At 51.4% G+C, this 19,698-nt stretch overlaps 1 protein-coding gene across 1 annotated transcript; it reads right to left on the bottom strand.

Annotated features, from left to right (window-relative positions):
* Nucleotides 1-14,816: 14,816 nt before the first annotated feature.
* On the bottom strand, nucleotides 14,817-16,087 carry Cldn3 (claudin 3). The gene has a single exon (XM_046422773.2). The coding sequence runs from the start codon at nucleotides 15,845-15,847 to the stop codon at nucleotides 15,188-15,190; it is 660 nt and encodes a 219-aa protein (XP_046278729.1). The 5' UTR covers nucleotides 15,848-16,087; the 3' UTR covers nucleotides 14,817-15,187.
* Nucleotides 16,088-19,698: the final 3,611 nt, after the last annotated feature.

Below are 19,698 nucleotides of genomic sequence, written 5' to 3'. Positions count from 1 at the left end.
GCCAGTTTCCTGTGTCCAAGGTGTAATAGTAATTTTGCTGAATGATCATCAAGGGGTTCAAGAGCACCTGCAAGTGCTTACGCAGAGCTTCAGTAGGTAGCCAGGCCATTGCTCCCTCCAGACCATGACCCGTGGGCCCCCAGTGACACACCTGCGCTCCCCCCACCTCCTTTGGGAAGTAAATTGTGTTCTCACTCCCAGGTGCCCTCTCCTTGCCTGGGGCTCTCAGCAGGTGTTCTGTTCTAATCTGAGGAGGGCCCTGGGGTCACTGGGGACTCTAGAACACCAGGTGGTGTGCTCTTTTGCTGCCAGCTTAGTTTATTAGGGGTGTGATGGGGACACCTGAGCCCTGGATGGGGCTGGTCTTGGCCTGGGAGGGGTCATCCAAGGGTGCTTTTCTAGAGCTGGGGAAGCAGGAAATGGAGGCTACTTATTCAGAAAGGTAGTATTTCAAAGGTGTTTTCAAACACTACCCCCTCCCTACTGTCTAGCCTTGTAACCTGAGCCTGTCCCATGACCTTTGACCTCTCGCTCTGGAGCCAAAGAGCTGGGAGTTGGGGGCACCTCTGCCTTGAGGCCTGTACTCAGTCCCTAGCCCCCAGCCCAGCCCTGTCACCCAGCTGGTCAAGGTTGGGCCTGGTAAGCAGAAAAACCTGTCGGTTTGAGGTTTCCGTGTGAACATTCCAGAGAAAGTGGTGGGCGGGTGGCAGCTGCCTGTAAAGGACCCGCTGCTGTTGAGGAAGGCCCATGGCTGCCCACCCACCCTCCCCAGTTTATTGCAGGCCCGCTGTGGGTTGGTGAGGGTCTCCCTCTCTCAGGCGGGAGTGTCAGGCCAGTGGGGTAGAGAGTACATTTTCACATGCTTGTTCCTGGTGATCCCAGCCTTCCTGGGGCATCCATTCCCCCAAGGAAAGGGAGGAGGCAAACTGACCCAGCTCCATGTCACCCAGCCAGTGGGTCACTCAGCCAGTGGGTGGCCCAGTCCGGATTCCTTCCTGGAATCTGCCCTCCACTGACCCTAGTGCAATGCTGCTGTATTTCGTCACTGCCATTGTGGTTGGGGACCAAGGGCCAAAGGGGTGTGGCTTGAAGCAGCAGGGACACTGCACTGGTGGTGGTGGCGGTGTTGAATGGGTTAAGGTGGGAGGTGGCTTGTGTTCCATAACCGCACCTGGCCCAGTATCGGTCACGTGGCCAGGGTTTCACCTGCCCCGCTGAGCAGGGACAATCAAGCCGCTTGTTCCACAGCCTGTCTCCATAGTGACAGGAGTGTGCCTGGGGGAGGTCACCAGGGCAAATTCCTGCCAGCCGGCTGGGTGGGGCAGGGGTGTCCACGGTGCTGTGGCCCATGGGGGTTCCCCCAGGCCCCTTGAGGTTTCCAGGTGGGGCTCTTTCCAGGGACCCATCTGTGTCAATCCACTCAGCGCCGCCTCCTGTCCTCCCCCCCCCCCCCCCCCCCGTCAGCCCGGCTTCTCTCTTCCCAGATTCTGAACCCGAGTTTATTAAACTGCCTGGACTTTCCTATACATTATCTGCTTTAATCCGCACAGCAGCTTTTCCCAGCGGGAATGGTAATCCCTGAGGCTTGGTTACCTGACTGGCCTCTCCCACGACTCACTGAGCACTTGGAGAAGGTTCTCTCCTTCCTGCCACAGTGGGTAGAGAATTGAGCTTCCACAAAGGCCAGGCACCTTCCTAGACAAGTAAATGAATGAGCCACACAGCAGTGGGTTGTGGGAGCATTTGTTTTCCTCAGAGCAGGCTCGGTGGCTGGGGTGTAGCTCAGTGGCAGGGCATTTACTTAGCATGCACCAGGACCTGGGTTCAAGGCTCAGTGCAAAAAAAAAAAAGAGTAGGGAGGCCCACAGAAGGTGAGGACTGCACTTACCATCTGCTGCTCTGGTGTCAAGGGCATCTCTGTGCCCCACCCTCTACCTTCTGTGCTCCCAGGCCAATGTATTCATCTCTTGCTTTCATCCCCTGGCATCGGGATGGGCCCCTGCTAACAGCAAACTGTGTCAACTTTGTTTTCTGCCTCCAGACTTGTGTGCAAATGATCACACACACACACACACACACAGAATCTTATACAGTCAGAGTGACAACGCGTTCCCTTTGGGAGTGAACATGAGAGGAACATGGGGGGTGTCTGTCTTTGGAAACCCAGCAACCACATTCTCCTTGTGAAAGGCCAGCCTGCAGGATATAGTCCTGTCTCTTCTGCCTGTGTTTTGGAGCCTTTGTTGAGCAGCTACTAAGTGCTGAGCACTGGGGATGCGAGTGAGCCCCCATCAACTCAGACCCAACAGATCCTGGGGACATTCCTTGGCACACTGAGGGCCTCCAAGGAGCCAGACCTGGCCCTGGGGCAGGCAAGGAAGCTCTGCATAGAGACGCTTGAATGAATGAAGATCCGAAGGCTGAGTAGGAGCTGGCCAGGTGGAGGGGTTTCAGAGGAAGAGAGTGTTCCTGAAGCCAGTGTACCAAGTACAAGGTGAAGCCTTCCTATGTCCTCAGGCCGGCCCTCAGGCCACTCTTGATGCTTCTTCCTTCCCCACCTTCCCTAACCCAGTCCCCACCTCGTTCTGTTTCCAGATGGCTCTGATTTCTCTCCCCTGTACTGTTGCCTCTTGGCTGGACGTGTGCATCTTGGCCTCTCCAGTGACCTCCCCCCTCCTTAACCAGCATGATCTGCTCAGAACACACATGTATTTCTTTTTTTTTTTTTTTTAATTTTGTGGTACTGGGGATTGAGCTCAGGGGCCCTTTACTGCTGGGCCATATCCTCAGCCCTTTTTTGTTCTTTATTTTTGAGACAGGTTCTCACTACATTGCTGAGGCTGGCCTCAAACTTGCAATCCTCCTGCCTCAGCCTCCCAAGCCACTGGGATTACAGGGGTGTACTACTGCGCTTAGCCATGCAATATATTTCTGTTTTAATCTGTTTTATTCTTTCCTACCTTTTCCTATTTTTCTGTGCTCATTGCCCCAAGGGATGCATGTAGCATCCCTAAGAGTAGAAACGCTGGTTTATGTGTTTCCTGTTTTTTTATTTAGAGACAGGGTCTTGCTGAGTTCCTGAGGGCCTCAATAAATTGCTGAGGCTGGCCTTGAACTCTTGATCCTCCTGTCTCAGCCTCCTGAGCTGCTGGGATTATGCACTGCTACTCCCACTGAGGAAAGGCTCTCTAGCCTACCAGCTGGTTGGGACTGTAAGGGGCTCACAAAACACTCCCCCTTCTCAAGCCCAGAGCAGATGTGGTGCCAACTGCAGCACCAAAGGGACCATTGAGATACTGCCAACTCGCCCTCTCCCCAGCGCGCCCCCATATTCGGTCCTGCTAAATATTCTGGGATTTTGTGGCCCAATCTTGGGGCCTTTGAAGCTGCACTTGTTACCTGTTGCCTCGGCCGAGTGGAGCATCAAGGGGGGACTCTAAGATGAATTACAGAAAATTACATTATGCAGGTGGGCTTGTGGACTGATTGCCAGAACCCTGTATTGGTCTGCAAACAACTTTATTGTTGTTGTTATGACTTTGGAGCTGGGGCTTGAACACAGGTGTACTTTGCCAGTGAGCTATATCCTCAGCCCCCCCGCTTTTTTTTTTTTTTTTGGTACGGGTAGAATTTTTTTCTTTCTACATTTTTTAATTGGTGCATTACATATTGCATATTGATGGGATTTCTCCGCCCATCTGTGCACGTGGACACAATAGAATGATATATATTGGCCAATATCGCTCCCCAGCACTTACCCTCCCTCTCTTCTCCTACCCCTTGCACCCTTTCCTCTGTTGATCTCCCTCTGATTTTTAGGAGATCCACCCCCCACCTTCATTTCCCTGTTTCCCTCTGGTTTCCCCATGTGAGAGAAAATGTATGACCCGTGACCTTCTGAGTTTGACTTATTTCACTTAACATGAAGGTCTCTATCCATTTACTGCAAACACCAAAATTTCATTTTCCTTTGTGGATGAATAAAACAAAAACACATTGTATGTGTGTACATATCTATATGTATATGCATGTATGTGTGTGTGTGTGTGTGTGTGTGTGTGTGTGTGTGTGTATATATCACATTTTCTTTTTTCATTCATCGATGGACACCCAGGCTGGTCCATAGTCTGTCTATTGTGAACTGTGCTGCTACAAACACGGGTCTGCATGTGTCACTATCGTATGGTGATTTTAATTCTTTAGATAAATACTGAAGAATGATGTAGCTGGGTCCCGTGGTTGCTCCATGCCTGTCCTTTGAGGAGCCTCCACACCGTTTTCCAGAGTGGTTGTCCCAATTTACAATCCCGCCAGCAGGTGTAAAAGTTCCTTTTTCTCTACGTCTTTTCTGGCATTTATTATTGATTGTATTCGGGGTTTTTTTTTCTGGGGGGGGGTACCAGGGATTGAACCTGGGGGCACTTAACCACTGAGCCATACCCCCAGCCCTTTTTATATTTTATTTAGAGAGAGGGTCTCACTGAGTTGTTAGGGTCTTACTAAATTGCTACAATCCCAACTTGACTTTGAACTTGCAATTCTCCTGCCTCAGCCTCCTGAGCTGCTGGGATTACAGGTGTGTGCCACTGTGTCCGATTTCTTGTTTGTATTCTTGATGACTGTCATTCTGACTGGTGTGAGATGAAATCTCAGTGTAGTTTTTTAAAAATATTTTGTTTAATATTTTGTTTTTTTTTAAGCTGGACACAATACCTTTATTTTATTTTTTTATATGGTGCTGAAGATCGAACTCAGTGTCCCTCACGTGCTAGGCGAGTGCTCTACCACTGAGCCACACCCGCAGCCCTCTCAGTGTACTTTTGATTTCCATTTCCCTAATTGCTAACGACATTGAACATTTATTATATATTTGTTGGCCATTTGTATTTCTTCTTTTGAGATGTGTCCGTTTAGTTCATTTGCCCATTTATTAATTGGGTTATTTATTTTGGTTGGTAAGGGTTTTGAGTTCTTTATATATTCTGGATATTAATCCTCTGTCAGGTGAGTAGCTAGCAAAGATTTCCTCCCATTCTGTAGGTTCTCTCTTCACATTGCTTCCTTTGCTGTATGGAGCCTTTTAATTTGATGCCATCCTATTTATTAATGCTTGGCATTATTTCCCGAGCTCTAGGGGTCCTACCTGAGCCCGTATGCTAGAGTGCTGACCCTACATTTTCTTCTAGGAATTCCAGCCCTTTTTATTTTTTATTTTGAGACAAGTTCTTGCGAAGTTGCTTAGGGTCTCACTGAATTGTCCAGGCTGGCCTCCAGCTTGCAATCCTCCTGCCTTAGCTTCCCGAGTCACTAGGATTTCAGGTATGTGCCACCTTAAATGCTACCAAGCATGGCTTTTAATTGAATTAATTAATTTTCAGTGCTGGGTGCTCTACCAGTGAACTATACCCCTAGCCCTTTTTGTTTATTTCTAGACAGGGTCTTATAAAGTTTCTGAGGCTGGCCTTGAACTTGAGCTTGATTCTCCTGCCCCAGCCTCCCCAGTTAGCCAAAGACTGCTTGGCTAACCAGAAGAGGGGGAACAGGTTAGAGAGGAAATGGAAGAGACACAAATCAATTAGGAGGCACAAATGTAGATATTGGGTTGGGACATCTGGTGGGTGGGCTGGAAATGGAACACCAGGGTTTGCACGGCCAAGGCAAGCACTCTATCCCAGAGCCACATCCCCAGCCCACAATGGATGCGCCATGGTGACTTTTGACTGGGAGGTGAACGTGGAGGTGGAGAGAGATGGGTAGGTTTGGGGTGTAATTTGGAGCTAGAGTTAAGAAGCTTGATGAAGAATTGTCTGGGTAGGAAGGGAGATGGTGATGAGGGAGAAGAAGCAATCAGGACCACATCCAGGCTGGGTCCTTGCTTTATTTACAGAGATGGAGAAATCTTTGCTTTCATCTCTAGGGTATTAGTGGTAAGAACCTAGAGTTCCACCTGGGGACATGTTCCCTTTGAAATGTCCCTGAGAGCTCAAAACAGTTAACCTTTACTGAGGGCTTGGCATGTGCCAAATGCTTTCTATCCATTAACCCAGCTAATCCTCCTAAGGACTTCGAGAGCGCACGTTATCACTTAGATCCCCTTTATGGATGGGAGAATGGCACCTAAGAGAGGTTAATTAATTGCCCATGATCACAGAGCTTGGCAGCGTGAAGACGATCAAAGAGAAGAGCACGTTGGAGGAAGAGAAGAGGGCCCAACCAGAGGACGCCTGAGTGGGAGGGGGAGGCCGGCGCAGGGAGGAGGGAGGTCAGGTGAGGGTGGCTCCTACAGGGCGGGCAGCCGAGGGGGACTCGGGAGCCAGCCGTCCCGGGTCACAAGCGTGCGAGAGAGTAGGCTGGGGAGAGGAGCCTGATGGTTAGCGGTGACTACCGGAGGCACCTGTGGCCTTGCGGAGTCCTGGGAGTGGAGGCCGGGTATGGGCAGGGGCAGGCAGGAGTGGCCGCGCGGCGTGAGGGCGGCTTCTGCTGGGGACCGGAGCAGGGAAAAGGCTCTGGAAGGATGGGCGCTGCGGGGCAGGGAGGTGGCAGCGCGCCTGTAGGCCACGCTGGGGATCAGGTTCCCGCATTCCAGCAATTTAGCAAGATCCTGTCTCAAAATTAAGGAAAAAAGAAAAGAAAAAGATTGAACAGCTCCCAGAACATATCCATGCACTGGGCCTTCTGCAACCGCAGGTTAATGATTCAGCCAACCCGGGATCGAAAATACTTGGGGAAAAAAATTGCGTCTGTATTGAACACACAAGGATTTTTTTTTCTTGCCACGAGTCCCTAAGCGACATAGTACATCCATTTGCATAGTATTTGCACTATGTTAGGTATTTAAAAAAAATTTTTTTTAGTTGTAGATGGACACAATATCTTTATTTTTACCTATTTATCATTGTGTGGTGCTGAGGATCAAACCCAGGGCTTCACAGGTGCAAGGCAAGCGCTCTGCCATTGAGCCACAGCCCCAGACCCAGCAATGGGAAGGAGGATAACCCCAGGTCACATGCAGATACTGCACCATCCGGAACTAGGAAACGCAGGGGAGTAAGGAACCCTTGGGGGGGGTGTGTGTCCTGGGACCTACCTCAGGTCCCCTTGAGGTTAAGGATGCAGCAGACAGGGAGTGCAGTTCAATTACAAGGTGAAAAGGGATTTCTGAGTGATGTATATATTTTTTATTAATATAAATCTATTTTTAAAGAAGTTTTCATTATGGAAAAATTTAAACATATACAAAGTGGGTTGGGCTGTAGCTCAATGGCAGAGCACTTGCCTAGCATGTCTGTGAGGCCCTGGGTTTAATCCTTAGGACCACATATAAATTAAACAAATAAAGGCTTGTTGTCCATCTACAACTACAAACACACACACACACACACACACACAAAGGGAGATAGGATGATGTGTGAACCCCCTGCACCATTCAATCTTGTTTCATCTCTACCCCAGGCATCTCCCCTGCACCTACACATTGATTTGAAGTACAACCCAGACATTACATCATTTCATCTGTGATTATTTTAGTATGTTCCTCTAAAAGGTAAGAAATTAAAACAAACACTTCACAGTCAGGCATGGTTGCGCATGCCTGTAATCCCACTGGCTGGGGAGGTTGAGACAGGAGGATTTCAAGTTCAAAGTCAGGCTCAGCAACTTAGCAAGGCCCTAAGTAATTTAGCAATTTTTCTAAAAAAAAAAAAAAAACAGAAATGAAAAGGGCTCAGGATGTGGCTCAGTGATTTAGTGTCCTGAGTTCAATCCCTGGTACCAAATAAACAAAAAACAAAAGAAAGCAACAACAAAAAACCCTCATAAACCATCATATTAAACACTTTACAAAGAAATAATTTCTTATATCATCAATTTGTCCACTCAGTACTTTTTTTTTGCACAGAGGATGGAACCTAAGCATGATTTGAAGGGTGAGCCACATCCCCAGCCCAATAAGTTGCTGAGGGCCTCACTAAGTTGCTGAGGCTGACTTCAAACTTTTATCCTCCTGCCTCAGCCTCCTGAGTTGCTGGAATTACAGGTGTGTACTCAGATTTTCAACTATTTCACAAATGCCACAAATATTATCAGTTGAATCAGGAATCAATTAAGGTTTACAGCTGCGGTCTGTTGAGATTTTATATATATATATATATATACATGTATATGTGTGTGTGTGTGTGTGTGTATTTTTTGGGGAGGTACTAAGGATTGAACTCAGGAGCACTCAAGCACTGAGCCACATTCCCAGCCTTATTTTGTATTTTACTTAGAGACAGGGTCTTACTGAGTTGCTTAGCTCCTCACTATTGCTGAAGCTGGCTTTGAACTCATGATCCTCCTGTCTCAGCCTTCGGAGCTGCTGGGATTACAGCATGTGCCATGGAGCCTGGCCCTGTGTGGGTGTGTATTTTTAAGGGCTCTTTTGATCTGGAGGGTCCCCCTACATCTCATTTTTTTCTTGGAAAAAAAAATTGGTAGGAGGGTCTGAAGGTGTTTGTCCAACAGAAATTTGCATATTCTGTATTTTTCTAATTCTCTATTTAATGTGCTCCCTTCTCTTTTGCATATCTTGTAAATTGATACTGGATCTAAAAAACTGATCCAATTCAGGCTGTTGGGGATGGAACCCAGGGCCTCCAACATGCTAAACACCACTGAGCCACACCCCCAGCCCCAAGATTCAGGTTTGCTTTAATTAATTAATTAATTAATTAATTAATTTTTGCAAGCCCACTTTGTGCGATTTGTTGTACCTGATTATTTTTGTGGTGGCTGAGTTGTATTCACTCCTTGGGCTGAAACCCCAAGTCAAACTGGGGCTTAAGTGATAAGCCGCATCTCCCACAAGCAGAGATCTAGAGGAATCAGAGGTCCCAGGGAGGTCACCATTAGTGGGTGGGAAATGTTTCCAGGGGTCTCCAGGTTCCTCCTCTCCAAACTGTGTCACTGGCTTCGTGCTTGGGCTCTTCTGGGTTTCAAGCTGGTCCCCATCAGACAAGGTAGCATCCAGGGGAAGAAGAGGAGGTGCCTCTTCTTTAGGATGGCAGAATCCAAATTCCCAGCAGACCTTCCCTCCTGTCTCATTAGCTGGAACTGTCACATGCCCCTCTAAACCAAAAGGCAAAGAGAACCCCCCACCACGATGGGATTGGTCTAGCCATGAGTCACCTCTGGAGTTGGGGCTCTGGGCCGGTCGTCTGTGGGTGGGTGGATGGAATGCATATCCCCATCCTTGCACAGGGTGTTTTCTGAACAACCTCTCTTGTGAAATTGCAGGGTCTCAGAGTATTTTTATATTTAAGAGAATTTATCTTAAAAATTAGAAAAAAATCCTGGTGGTTCTGGGGATGTAACCCAGGGCTTCAAGGCACGCTAGGCAAGTGCTTTACCACTGAGCTACACTCCCAGACTCAGAGACTTTATTTTTTTAATAGAAGTGGACAAATTGTCCTCCAGAACTGTTGTACTGATATGTGTTACACCAACAGGAAGATACAGAGGAGAGGCAGGGACGTGCAGTGGTCAGCAAACTTGGGATCTAGCAGGTCAGACGTGATATTGTCCACGTTCACTCAATCCTTGCACCCAGCAATTGTAATGAATTATTATTTTCTCTCCTATTGCTTTTTTTTTTTGTACCAGGGATTGAACTCAGGGGCACTTGACCAATGAGCCACATCCCTAGCCCTATTTTGTATTTTTATTTGGAGACAGGGTCTCACTGAGTTGCTTAGCACCTCACTGTTGCTGAGGCTGGCTTTGAGCTTGCGATCCTCCTGCCTTAGCCTCCTCAGCCACTGGGATTATAGGCATGCACCACTGTGCCCAGCATTTTTCTCCTATTGGATATCATCAAAATGCTCATTATGGGGCTGGGGCTGTAAGTCCATGGTAGAGAGCAGGCGCTGGGCTCAGTTTTCAGCACTGCATATAAATAAAATAAAGGTCCATTGACAACTAAAAAAATTAACGCAAAATACTAGTTATGGCCTCTGAATCTGTTCTCTGTCCTTCCAGCAGAGGTGGTGTCCTTGTACAGGTTCCTACTGTGCAGTATCCTTTCCCTCCCTCTGCCTCTCAGCCCCGTTCCCGTAGCTTGGTTTCCCCCTCTGCTTCTCTAGGCTGGGTGGCAATGCCACCCCATTATTATGATTATTTTAATTAATTATTTTTTTTGCAGTATTAGGGATTGAATGAACCCAGGGGTGCTCTACCTCTAAGCCACATTCCCCACCCTTTTAATTTTTTATTTTGAGACAGGGCCTCACTAAGTTTCGGAGGATGGCCTTGAACTTCTGATCCTCCTTCTCAGCTTCCTGAGTTGCTGGGGTTCCAGGCTGGCACCGCCTCAGCTCAGTGTTGGCTGGGGGTATAAAAGGCCAACAGGATGTTCAGGGCCCCTCACAGACGGAGGGTTCACAGGCAGGAGGAACACAAGCGAAGAGGAGACAGTGGACCAGAGTGACCAGTGCTGTGGTGTGGTCCCGGATGTAGGGGTATCAGGGAACATTCCCTCAACCGAGACAAGAAGGAACCTCTAAGTTTGCCCCATGGGTAAGGTGAGATTGGGCGCCTGTACCAAGAAAAAGGGATCTGCGCTGAGACCCAGGGTCCAGCAGGCACAGGATTTTGGAGGAGAAAAAGGATGGCCAGGAGGTCGGCCTTCGTGGCTGGGGTGGGGAGGAGGTGGGACCATGTGGAGACACAGGAGGGCCTGCCCCTGGAGGGGCTCTCAAGGCAGGCCAGATCCTGGTAGGTCCTAAGAGCCATCTGGAGGTAGAGGGCCTGAAGGATTTTAATAAAGGAGGGACATGGTCCAATTCCAGATGGTTCCGTGGCGAATGGCTTAGAAAGGGGCATAGCCGGGCAGGACTCTGGAGAGGGAGCCTGGAGGTGGGAGGCCTCTGGAGCTGTGACAGAATGACAGTGGTGGCCCCTGGAGCTATGGCAGTACAAGTGAAGAGAGGGGGTACGTCTAGAAGTTACAAGACGGTTGGCAGGTCATTGACAGAGGGTGGCAAGACCTGAAACCAGTCCCATCACATTGTGAGCCTCGGGGGGTTTGCCAGTACCAAGGGCAGCATCACCTGCTTACTGATGAGCTGGGAGCTCCTGCTGGCTATTTGACCAGCTCACCAGTGGCAAGGGTGATCTTTACTGGAACCTGGTGGGGAAGAAACAAAGGCAGTGTGCTCCTTTCAGGCCTGCAGCAGACCTTGAGGGAGCCACAATAACAGTGTTTGTTTGACCAAGCACTTGGCTTTTGTTCTGAGCAGGAAGAAGAGCTCAAACAGGTGTGGCAAGTCTGGGATGCCCAGGGGACAAGTGGGAAGTGGGGTGAGACAAGCCCCGGGGCTGCCTGGCAGGGGGCTCCAGGGCTGTGGATTTTGAAGAAACCCAGGGACTCTCTCACAAATCCTCCATCTTCCCCATGTCCCCAAGCTCCTGCCTGATTGAATATACCAAAATATTAACCACGTGAACACACGTTAATTAAACTCCTACTGTGTACCTAGCATCATGCAAGCAGGCAGGCCTGCCTTCATTCCAGAATCATCTCTGACCAGCCTCCCTGTGCCACCTGCTGGGTGCTGCAGACAGAGAAGCTCAGGATACTGTTGTGACCTCGGGAGATGACCTTCTGGTGGGAAGTCTGACAACAGTATGGGGTAGTGTGTGGGTGATGGGAAGAGTTGGGCTAAGGGGTACTGGGGGCTCATTCAACTACTCCTTAACCCAACTCAATGCTATTATCACACTCATTTTGTAGATGAGGAAAGTGCCCCTGGTGTGTTTGGTTCTGGCTAATTTTCCTCTGCAGGAGGTGAAGATGGCACCTCATGGGGCATCTGGTCCATCTCCCTTGTGGAAATGACAGGAAACCAAGACCCGGGAGGGGAGGGCAGGGCTAGAACCACAAGGGAGAGGACCTAGCAATGAGGTCTCCTGGCTCCCAGCCCAGGGTGTGTTCCTAGACACCAAACGTCTTTCTCTGCCCTGAAACTTCCTGAGACCCCTCCCCAGGACCATCCTCAGCTTGGGGTCTGTGTGCCAACTCTACCTGGGCCCTGGACTCCAAAGAGGTTGAAAAAGCCTTGAGTTGGGACAGATCCGGAAGCCAGGCAAGGATGTGGGAGCTTGTGGGGAGGGCGTAGGATGGAGCCAGGAACTGTCTTACTCTTCCTCCCCCATTCCCTCGGGAGGTCCCGGGGTGCCCAGGCTTGGGGAGATCAGGTAGGCAGCCAGGGGAGAGTCTGAGGCCCCTGATCCCTGCCTGCCCAACACAGGAATGGGTCTGTCTCCCTTCTCTGTCATACCCCTCTGGTTTGGGGGTACTGGGTGAGCTACTGGGGCAGGTTGGCGCTGGCCTTCAACATGGCAGGGAGAGGTGTGTTCAGGTTGCCCTCTTGAAGCTGATAGTCAATGAGTAACCAGGACAAAGAGGCTATCCAGTGTCCCTTAGTTCTAGCTTGGTGCAATCTGGCTCCCTTGGCAAGGGTTTGCTGGGGGTGGAGGGAGGGACAAACTTTAGCCCTCTGTCCACTGCCCCAAATTCCAGAGAGGCCTAGAGAAAACTCTTCCCTCAGTTCCCTTCTTCTCTCCTAGCCCTAAGCCTCTCACCTCCAAGCCCCTCCCTCAACAGCCCCTCCCATCTCCAAGCCCCTCCCTCACTGAGCCCTCCCTCTCACCGAGCTGCTTCCCCAGCCTTCTGTCAATCACCTCCTGGCCACAGGTTCACTTTCGCCCTTCCTGAGCCCCACCCCCTCAAGAAGAGTGTTCTCTAAGTGGAATCTGCTGGGGACAGTCTTCCAACCGCCCAGTCCTTTCCTGGGATCTTATGGGGAGTGACCCTAAGCTGGGGTCACTTGCTATTAATAGTAACCCACCTCCTCTTCCTTGGGTCATGGAGGTGACAACATGTTGGCATTTCTTAACCAAGGTAAGAATTTTTCTGGTGCTAAAGTGTTCTCCTTAGAAATCCAGGGGCCTCGAGGATTTTACTGAGCTTTCACTTTGCTGCAGCTAAAACGAGTTCAAGATCCAATCATTTGGAAACCATTTCAAGTCTCCCCAATCTCAGACACCTGCTCCCCCTTGAGTCACCAGCCCCGACCCTCCCAATGAGCCTGCCTCTTGGACAGGTGGTCTACAGGTTGCACCTTGACTTCCCACCTCCTGTTCACTTTTCCCTCGGCTGCCTCTGTCCCCGACACCTTCTGCTAAGGCCACCTGTGCCCACCCCTGGGGTTCCTAATCCCATGGCTACTCCTCAGGCCTCATCTGCTTGACCACTTTGGTAGCCTAGAGACACGGTTGCAAACACCGCCTCCTTGAAACACTTTTTTTTTCCTTTCTTTTTTTGGTTTCTGGACTGACCTCATGCTTTCCCAGGTTTCGATTGCCATCTGTATGTATGTTCACCATTCCCAGTTTACCAGACCTGGGAACACGCCCTCCTGCTTCCTGCTTCCTGGGTGTCTCTACCATAATGTCCTGGAGGAGTTCGCCCAACTCAATATGCCCCCAATGGAACCCATCAGCTTCCCCCAGAAACCTGGGCTCATTTTTTGGTAAATGGCACCACCATCCAATCTCTGATCTGGTGGAAAATTGAGGGTGGGTTATCCTAGATCCTTTCCTGCCTTTCCCTGCACCTCTGAGTGGCTCTCAAATCCAGGGAATCTTGCTTCCTTAACTGCTTTGCTCAGGTTCTGCCCCACCTCCACCCAACCTCATGCTCTCCTCCCCAACAAATCATATCTTTTTAAAACCGCAATTCTCTTGCCTCAGCCTCTCGAGAGGCTGGGATTATAGGCTAGTACCACATCAGCAGGCTCCCCCAAATTCTTTTTTTAAAATATTATATTTTTTAGTTGTAGATGGACACAATATCTTTATTTTATTTTTATGTGGTGCTGAGGATCGAACCCAGGGCCTCGCCCATGCTAGGTGAGGGATCTACCGCTGAGCCACAGCCCCAGCCCCAGCCCCCTCCCCAAATTCTTTATTTAACGTGAAACACAACACCCTGACATTTGCAGAGCATGTACCTGGAGCCCTTCCTGTCTTGCTCTGTGTTATTTCTGCCCCATTATCTCACAGAAATGACTGCTACCCTACCTTTCTTTCCCACCTTTTCTGAGCACAGGAGTCTTTCTTCTCTAGCCCTGGGCCTGAGCACTGAGCCCTTTACCTGTCTCTGAGACACAAGTATTTCTCAACATTGTTGACCTCTAGCCCCTTTGAGATGTATATTCTCAGTTCTCCCTCTTTCCCATTCTGGAGTGCCCCAGGAAGAAGATGGGATCTTGTTCTCATCTCTCCTCCAGGTGAGATTTTGCCCAGCTTTCCTTTTGGTGGTGAGTTGGATTCAAACAATAGGTCTTTTTGTTTTCCTTCTCCAAATATGAAATCACAGTATCAAATGTGCTCTTTCACACAGCGCACGGAGATGGTCAAGCACTGGGGAGGATCCAACTCCAAGCACATCCAACAGGCACATCCTGTGAGAGGAGGGTCCCTGCCACCTTCCCCTGACCTCCCACAGCCAAGCCTGCAGTGTGCCCCACTCTCTAGATTGCGCTTTGGCCGCACAGGCTCTGTAGATTCAGCGCCCAAATCCCCAGTGGGTCGGCAAGTGACCACCCAGTGAGCACCACGCTCAATTTACACCCTCACTCCCACGTTACTGAACCTCCGTCCTGTTCTGAGCTCCATCCAGCGGGAGAGGGGGATTCCAGCTTAGGGCGACCCCAGAGGCGGCACTCAGCAGGGAGGTGGCGGACCACCGGCGCTCAGGACAAGGAGGCGCCAGCAACTGCAAAAGGAAAAACTTTTATTGAAAAATAACGAGTGGCCCGTTTCGTGGCTGCCGGTCCCTGCCCAACGCGGGCTTGGGGGTCGCGCCCGATGGGGCTGGCAAGTAGCGGTGGCCACCCCAGCCCGGCGCTCTAAAAAAGGTGAGGTTTTGTTTTCCATGCGGGTCGGTCCTTAGGTCCTGCGGTCCGGCTTTCTGGTCCGAAAAGGGGTGGCGGCTGGAGAAGGGGGCGCCGGGCCGGCCTCTCCCAGTCCGTCTAGAGAGCTGCCTGGCACCTGGGGGTGGGCCGATCTCCGACTGAAGACCACAGGCTGGACTGGTGGGAGCACGAGCTCCTGGTGGCGGCGGAGGACTCTATCTGCTTTTGCCACCTCAGACGTAGTCCTTGCGGTCGTAGGCGGTGCCTGTGCCCATGCCGGGCCCGGTGGAGCGCGGCGCGGAGTAGAGGACCTTGGTGGGCGCGTACTTCTCGCGGGGTGGGCACGAGCAGCAGAGCAGCGCGCCGCCCAGCAGCTGCATTGCCGCGGCCGCCCAGCCCACGTACAGGCCGGCGCCCATCTCCCGCTTCTGGGAATCCGGCACCACGGGGTTGTAGAAGTCCCGGATGATGGTGTTGGCGGACCAGGACACTGGCACGAGGGTGAGCAGGGCGGCCAGCAGGAAGAGCACGCCAGCCACAATGGTGATCTTGGCCTTGGCCGTTTCGTCCTGTACGCAGTTGGTGCACTGGGCGCCCACAAGTGCTACGAGGAGCCCGAAAGCGGCCAGCAGAATGGCCACCACGATGAGGGCGCGGGCCGCCTGCAGGTCCTGCGGCAGCGCCAGCAGGGAATCATACATCTTGCACTGCATCTGGCCGGTGCTCTGCACCACGCAGTTCATCCACAGGCCCTCCCAGGTGATCTGCGCCGTGATGATGCTGCTGCCGATGAAGGCCGACACGCGCCACATGGGCAGCGCGCAGCACACGATGGTGCACAGCCAGCCCAGCACGGCCAGCGAGGTGCCGGTGATCTCCAGGCCCATGGACATGGTTTCTGTGCCAAAGCCGGCTCTACCGGCGACTCCGGGTGCTGGGAGGAGAGAGGCCGCGTGCCGCTGGGCCTGGGCTGGAGCCGCGGCGCGCTGACACACAGACCAACGCCCGGAGCGACGGACAAACTGACCGACTCACCGACGGCGCGCGCTAACGGCTCGGCTCTGCGCGCTGGCGCCGCGGCTGCCCCTGCACCTGTAGCTTTGTGGGCGGGCGCGGGGACTGGGCTGGCTCTGGGCTGGGGCCAGTTACATTTAGCTTGGTGCCCAGAGCTCCGGCGGGGGCGGGGGGGGGGGAGGCGGAGCCGCGGTCTCCCAGGCCTGGGGACAGTGACGTGGCCCCCCTCCCACTTTCACCAAGTGCCTTGGGAGGAAGGACTTGGCCAGGAGCAGTGTGCGCCCGGGTGGGGGGTGCTAAGGGAGGGACCTGCGGGCTCTCCCCAACCCCCGCTCCTCGCTCTTTGTCCCCAAGCTCAGAAAAAAATTCCCTGGGGCAGGAGGGGCAACGGGCGGTTCAAGGATTTGGGGTGCAAACCACAAACTGTTTGACTTCCAGTACTACCCTTCCCACCCCTGCCATTTTCGGCGCCTAAGGAGCGGGAGGCGTGGGATGGGGGCGCGGCCAACTCTTGGGACTGCTCAGCCCGCGAGCGCCGGCGGGGGCGTGGCCGCGGCCGTTGGTTGGAACCGGCGACTGCGCGACTGCGCACCTGCTCGGGGTCCTTCCAGCCTTGGAAACAGCGCAAGTCTGTATCTGCCCGCCTCATCCGGGCGGGTGGGGTTGCCCAGGCCTGGAGGTGGGCTCGGAAGCCGGGGACTGCCTGCTGAGGGCCCCGGGTCACCGAGACTAGTGCTGAACTCAAATTCTCCAGCCCGGGTCCAGCCCCCTCCGCTGGCGGTGAGCCTGGATGCCTTTCCCTCCCCGCAGCCACCTTCCCCCACTGAGTTCCCTCCTCTACGGAGCCTCCTCTTCCCTCCTTTGGGCCCCGAGTGAGTTCTTCGGGGAACTTGAATGAAGTGGTGGTGAAAGATTTAATTCAGGCAAAAATGAAAAGTCAGAAACACCCTCTCAGACCTTGCTCCCAGCCCTGTGCGCTCCCCACCAGCTCGGAGCCTCTCAGACTTGGCCTCGGGGATCCTGCCATCTCCCACAATCGCCTCTTCCCCTCACCGCAGCACGGGGGTCCCCCGGCTTTTGCTCCGGCGTGCCAGGGCTCCTGCCTCAAGGCCCCGCACTTGTTGGCCCCTCCACTTGTCCCCTCTGCATGGACACTCTGGCTTACTTTTCCCCCTTTAGGTTTTGTGCCCAACAAGGTCATCCCTGACCACCTTATTTAAAATTGCAGATACTTAGCTCACAATGACCTGTCCCTTTTCGTATTTTATAGTCTCCTCGAGTTTCAGAAAAATTTTAGAATTTATTTATTTATTTTTAGTTTTAGGTGGACACAATATCTTTATTTTATTTTTTAAAAATTTTTATGTGGTATTGAGAATCGAACCCAGCCCCCCCGCACATCTGCCAGGTGAGTGTGCTACCGCTTGAGCCACATATCCAGCCCTCTATATATTTTTTAAAAATATTTTGAGACAGGATTTCACCAAGTCGCCCAGGCTGGCCCCTGCCTCAGCCTCCTGAGTTGTTAGGATTACAGGCCTGCACCAGCATGCCAGGCTCCTTAGCAGTTTAATACCTTCTGACACACTCTATATTCTTCTTATAATATTTTATTGTTTTTCTCAGTCTGTTCCAAGAGGACCACGAATTTTTGCCAGATGTCATTTCTTTCTTCTTTCTCTTTTTCTTATGGTGCTGGGGATTGAACCCCGGGCCCTGTGCATCAAGGCAAGCACTCTACCAACTGAGCTATATCCCCAGTGCTGCCGGTGTCATTTCTATTGCAACCCCAGCACTGTTCTCAGTTGATTGTTGGTTTAGTGACTTCTCTTGTTTCTGCATCCTGACCTGCTGTGGCCCTCCCACACTGTGTTCCCTGGACAAGGTGGTGGTGGAGTTTGTAATCTAGTGGAAACCAAGGCCTCCTCTGCCAAAATGCAAGACCATGAGTTGGGTTCAGGGGTTTTCTGGGTTGCTTCCCATCTCTCAAAAAAAAGTGCCCCAGCCTGGAGTGATAGAAGATTCAGGTAAACAGGGCCAGAGGCCCATGGAAACCAGGGTCCTTCTTCTTGCAAGGGCAAAGGTCTTGGGCTGGGCCTGTTGGGCAGGGCTGGGAGTGCCAGAGGGCCCAGCTGGGTGCTGGGTGGAGGTGGCTCTCCTGTAGCCCAGGTCCTTTTTAGTGGGAGTGGCTTTGGACCAGGAAAAAAGGTAGACCCTCCCCTCTACCCCAGGCAGTATGTCAGGAGCTGAGGTGGCCGGCTTTTGGCCCTAGCATGGTCCTCCACTGGACAGCCAGTTGTGCCAGGGTTGGCTGTCATGGCTCTGACTGACTCTTGCTGACTCCACAGCTGGGGCGAGTCACGTCATCTTCTCTAACCTCAGTTTCCTCCCTTGTAAAGTGAGGAAAATGATGTCCCCATGACTCACCTCTTAGGATTGTGGCAACAATAGAAAACCTAAATGTACCAAGAGGCAGAAAACAACCGAGGCAGGGTATGCAAAGGTTCAGAGAAATGGTGTGGGAAGAGGGCAGTGTGGTCAGACAGATCTGAATTTGACCTTGACTTCACTCTCCTGGGTCATTAGACCTTGAGCAGGTCCTATCCACCCATACTGAGTGTCAATTGCCTTCTTTGTGAGAAGGGGCTGATTCTGTGCTGCTAGGGTTAGAGGGATGGGCAGGAACGAAGGGCCTTGTTTTTGAGCCTGGGTGAGACAGACCTGCTGGGCAGGGCAAGCAGGATAGAGAGCTTCATGCCCAGGGGCCAAACTTCAGGGACTTGGCAAATAAGACTTTGGTTCTGGACAAACATCACCAATCAACATTGCGCTCAGTATCTACCCTGGTCCTTACAACTTAATATAGAAACACAAACGATCCAGTTGACAAAGTGGAAAGGAAATCAAACCACAACGAGATGTGGCCTCACTCCAATTAGAATGGCCAAAGATAGCAGGTGCCAAAGGGGATAGGGGAAAGGGGACCCTTGCACACTCCTGGCGGGAGGGTGTGTTAGTACAGCAGCTATAGAAAACAGGGTGGCGGCCCCTCAGGAAAACGGAAAAGGAAACCACCACAGGACCAGCCGTGCCACCGCTGGGTGGATGTCCAGAGGAAAGGAACTCAGCATGTTCAGGAGGCATCAGCACTATTCACAGCAGCCAAGAAATGGAATCAATCTGCCAGGTGCGGGGCTCAGGCCTGTTATCCCAGTGGCTCAGGAGGCTGAGGCAGGAGGATTATGAGTTCAAGGCCAGCCTCAGCAATTAACGAGGTCCTGAGCCACTTATCAAGACCTTATCTCAAAATTAAAAAAAAAAATTAAAAAAGGGCTGGGGATGTAGCTCAGTGGTTGAGTGCCCCTGGTCAAAAAAACAAAACAATAACAACAAAAAAAAAACACCCCACAAAACTGCAGAGAGATACCACTTCACACCCGCCAGGATGGCTGTAATCAAAACATTAACCATAACAAGTGTTGACAAAGATGTGGAGAAATTGCAATCGAAACCCTCAGACTCTGCAGGTGGGAATGTAAAATGGTGCACACTCTTGAAAACAGTCTGGCAGATTCTCAAAAGTTTGGACATAGAGTTTGCATATGACCTAGCAATTCTACTTCCAGTATTCACCCAAGAACAATGGAGACATAAGTTCATGTGGAAAAAAAAAAAAAAACTTGTACACTAATGTTCATAGCAGCATTATGTATCACAGCCGAAAGGTAGA

Source organism: Marmota monax, unplaced genomic scaffold (assembly GCF_021218885.2).
Source record: "Marmota monax isolate L192 unplaced genomic scaffold, Marmota_monax_Labrador192_F-V1.1 WCK01_AAM20220418_F8-fsc00237, whole genome shotgun sequence".
In the NCBI taxonomy this organism is placed as follows: domain Eukaryota; kingdom Metazoa; phylum Chordata; class Mammalia; order Rodentia; family Sciuridae; genus Marmota; species Marmota monax.
The sequence above is the reverse complement of the archived record's forward strand: the minus strand, read 5'-3'. Positions and strand labels throughout refer to the sequence as shown.

What these genes read in the sequence shown, in the direction of transcription:
- Cldn3 (XM_046422773.2), bottom strand. Translation starts at nt 15,847, where the DNA reads ATGTCCATGGGCCTGGAGATCACCGGCACCTCGCTGGCCGTGCTGGGC.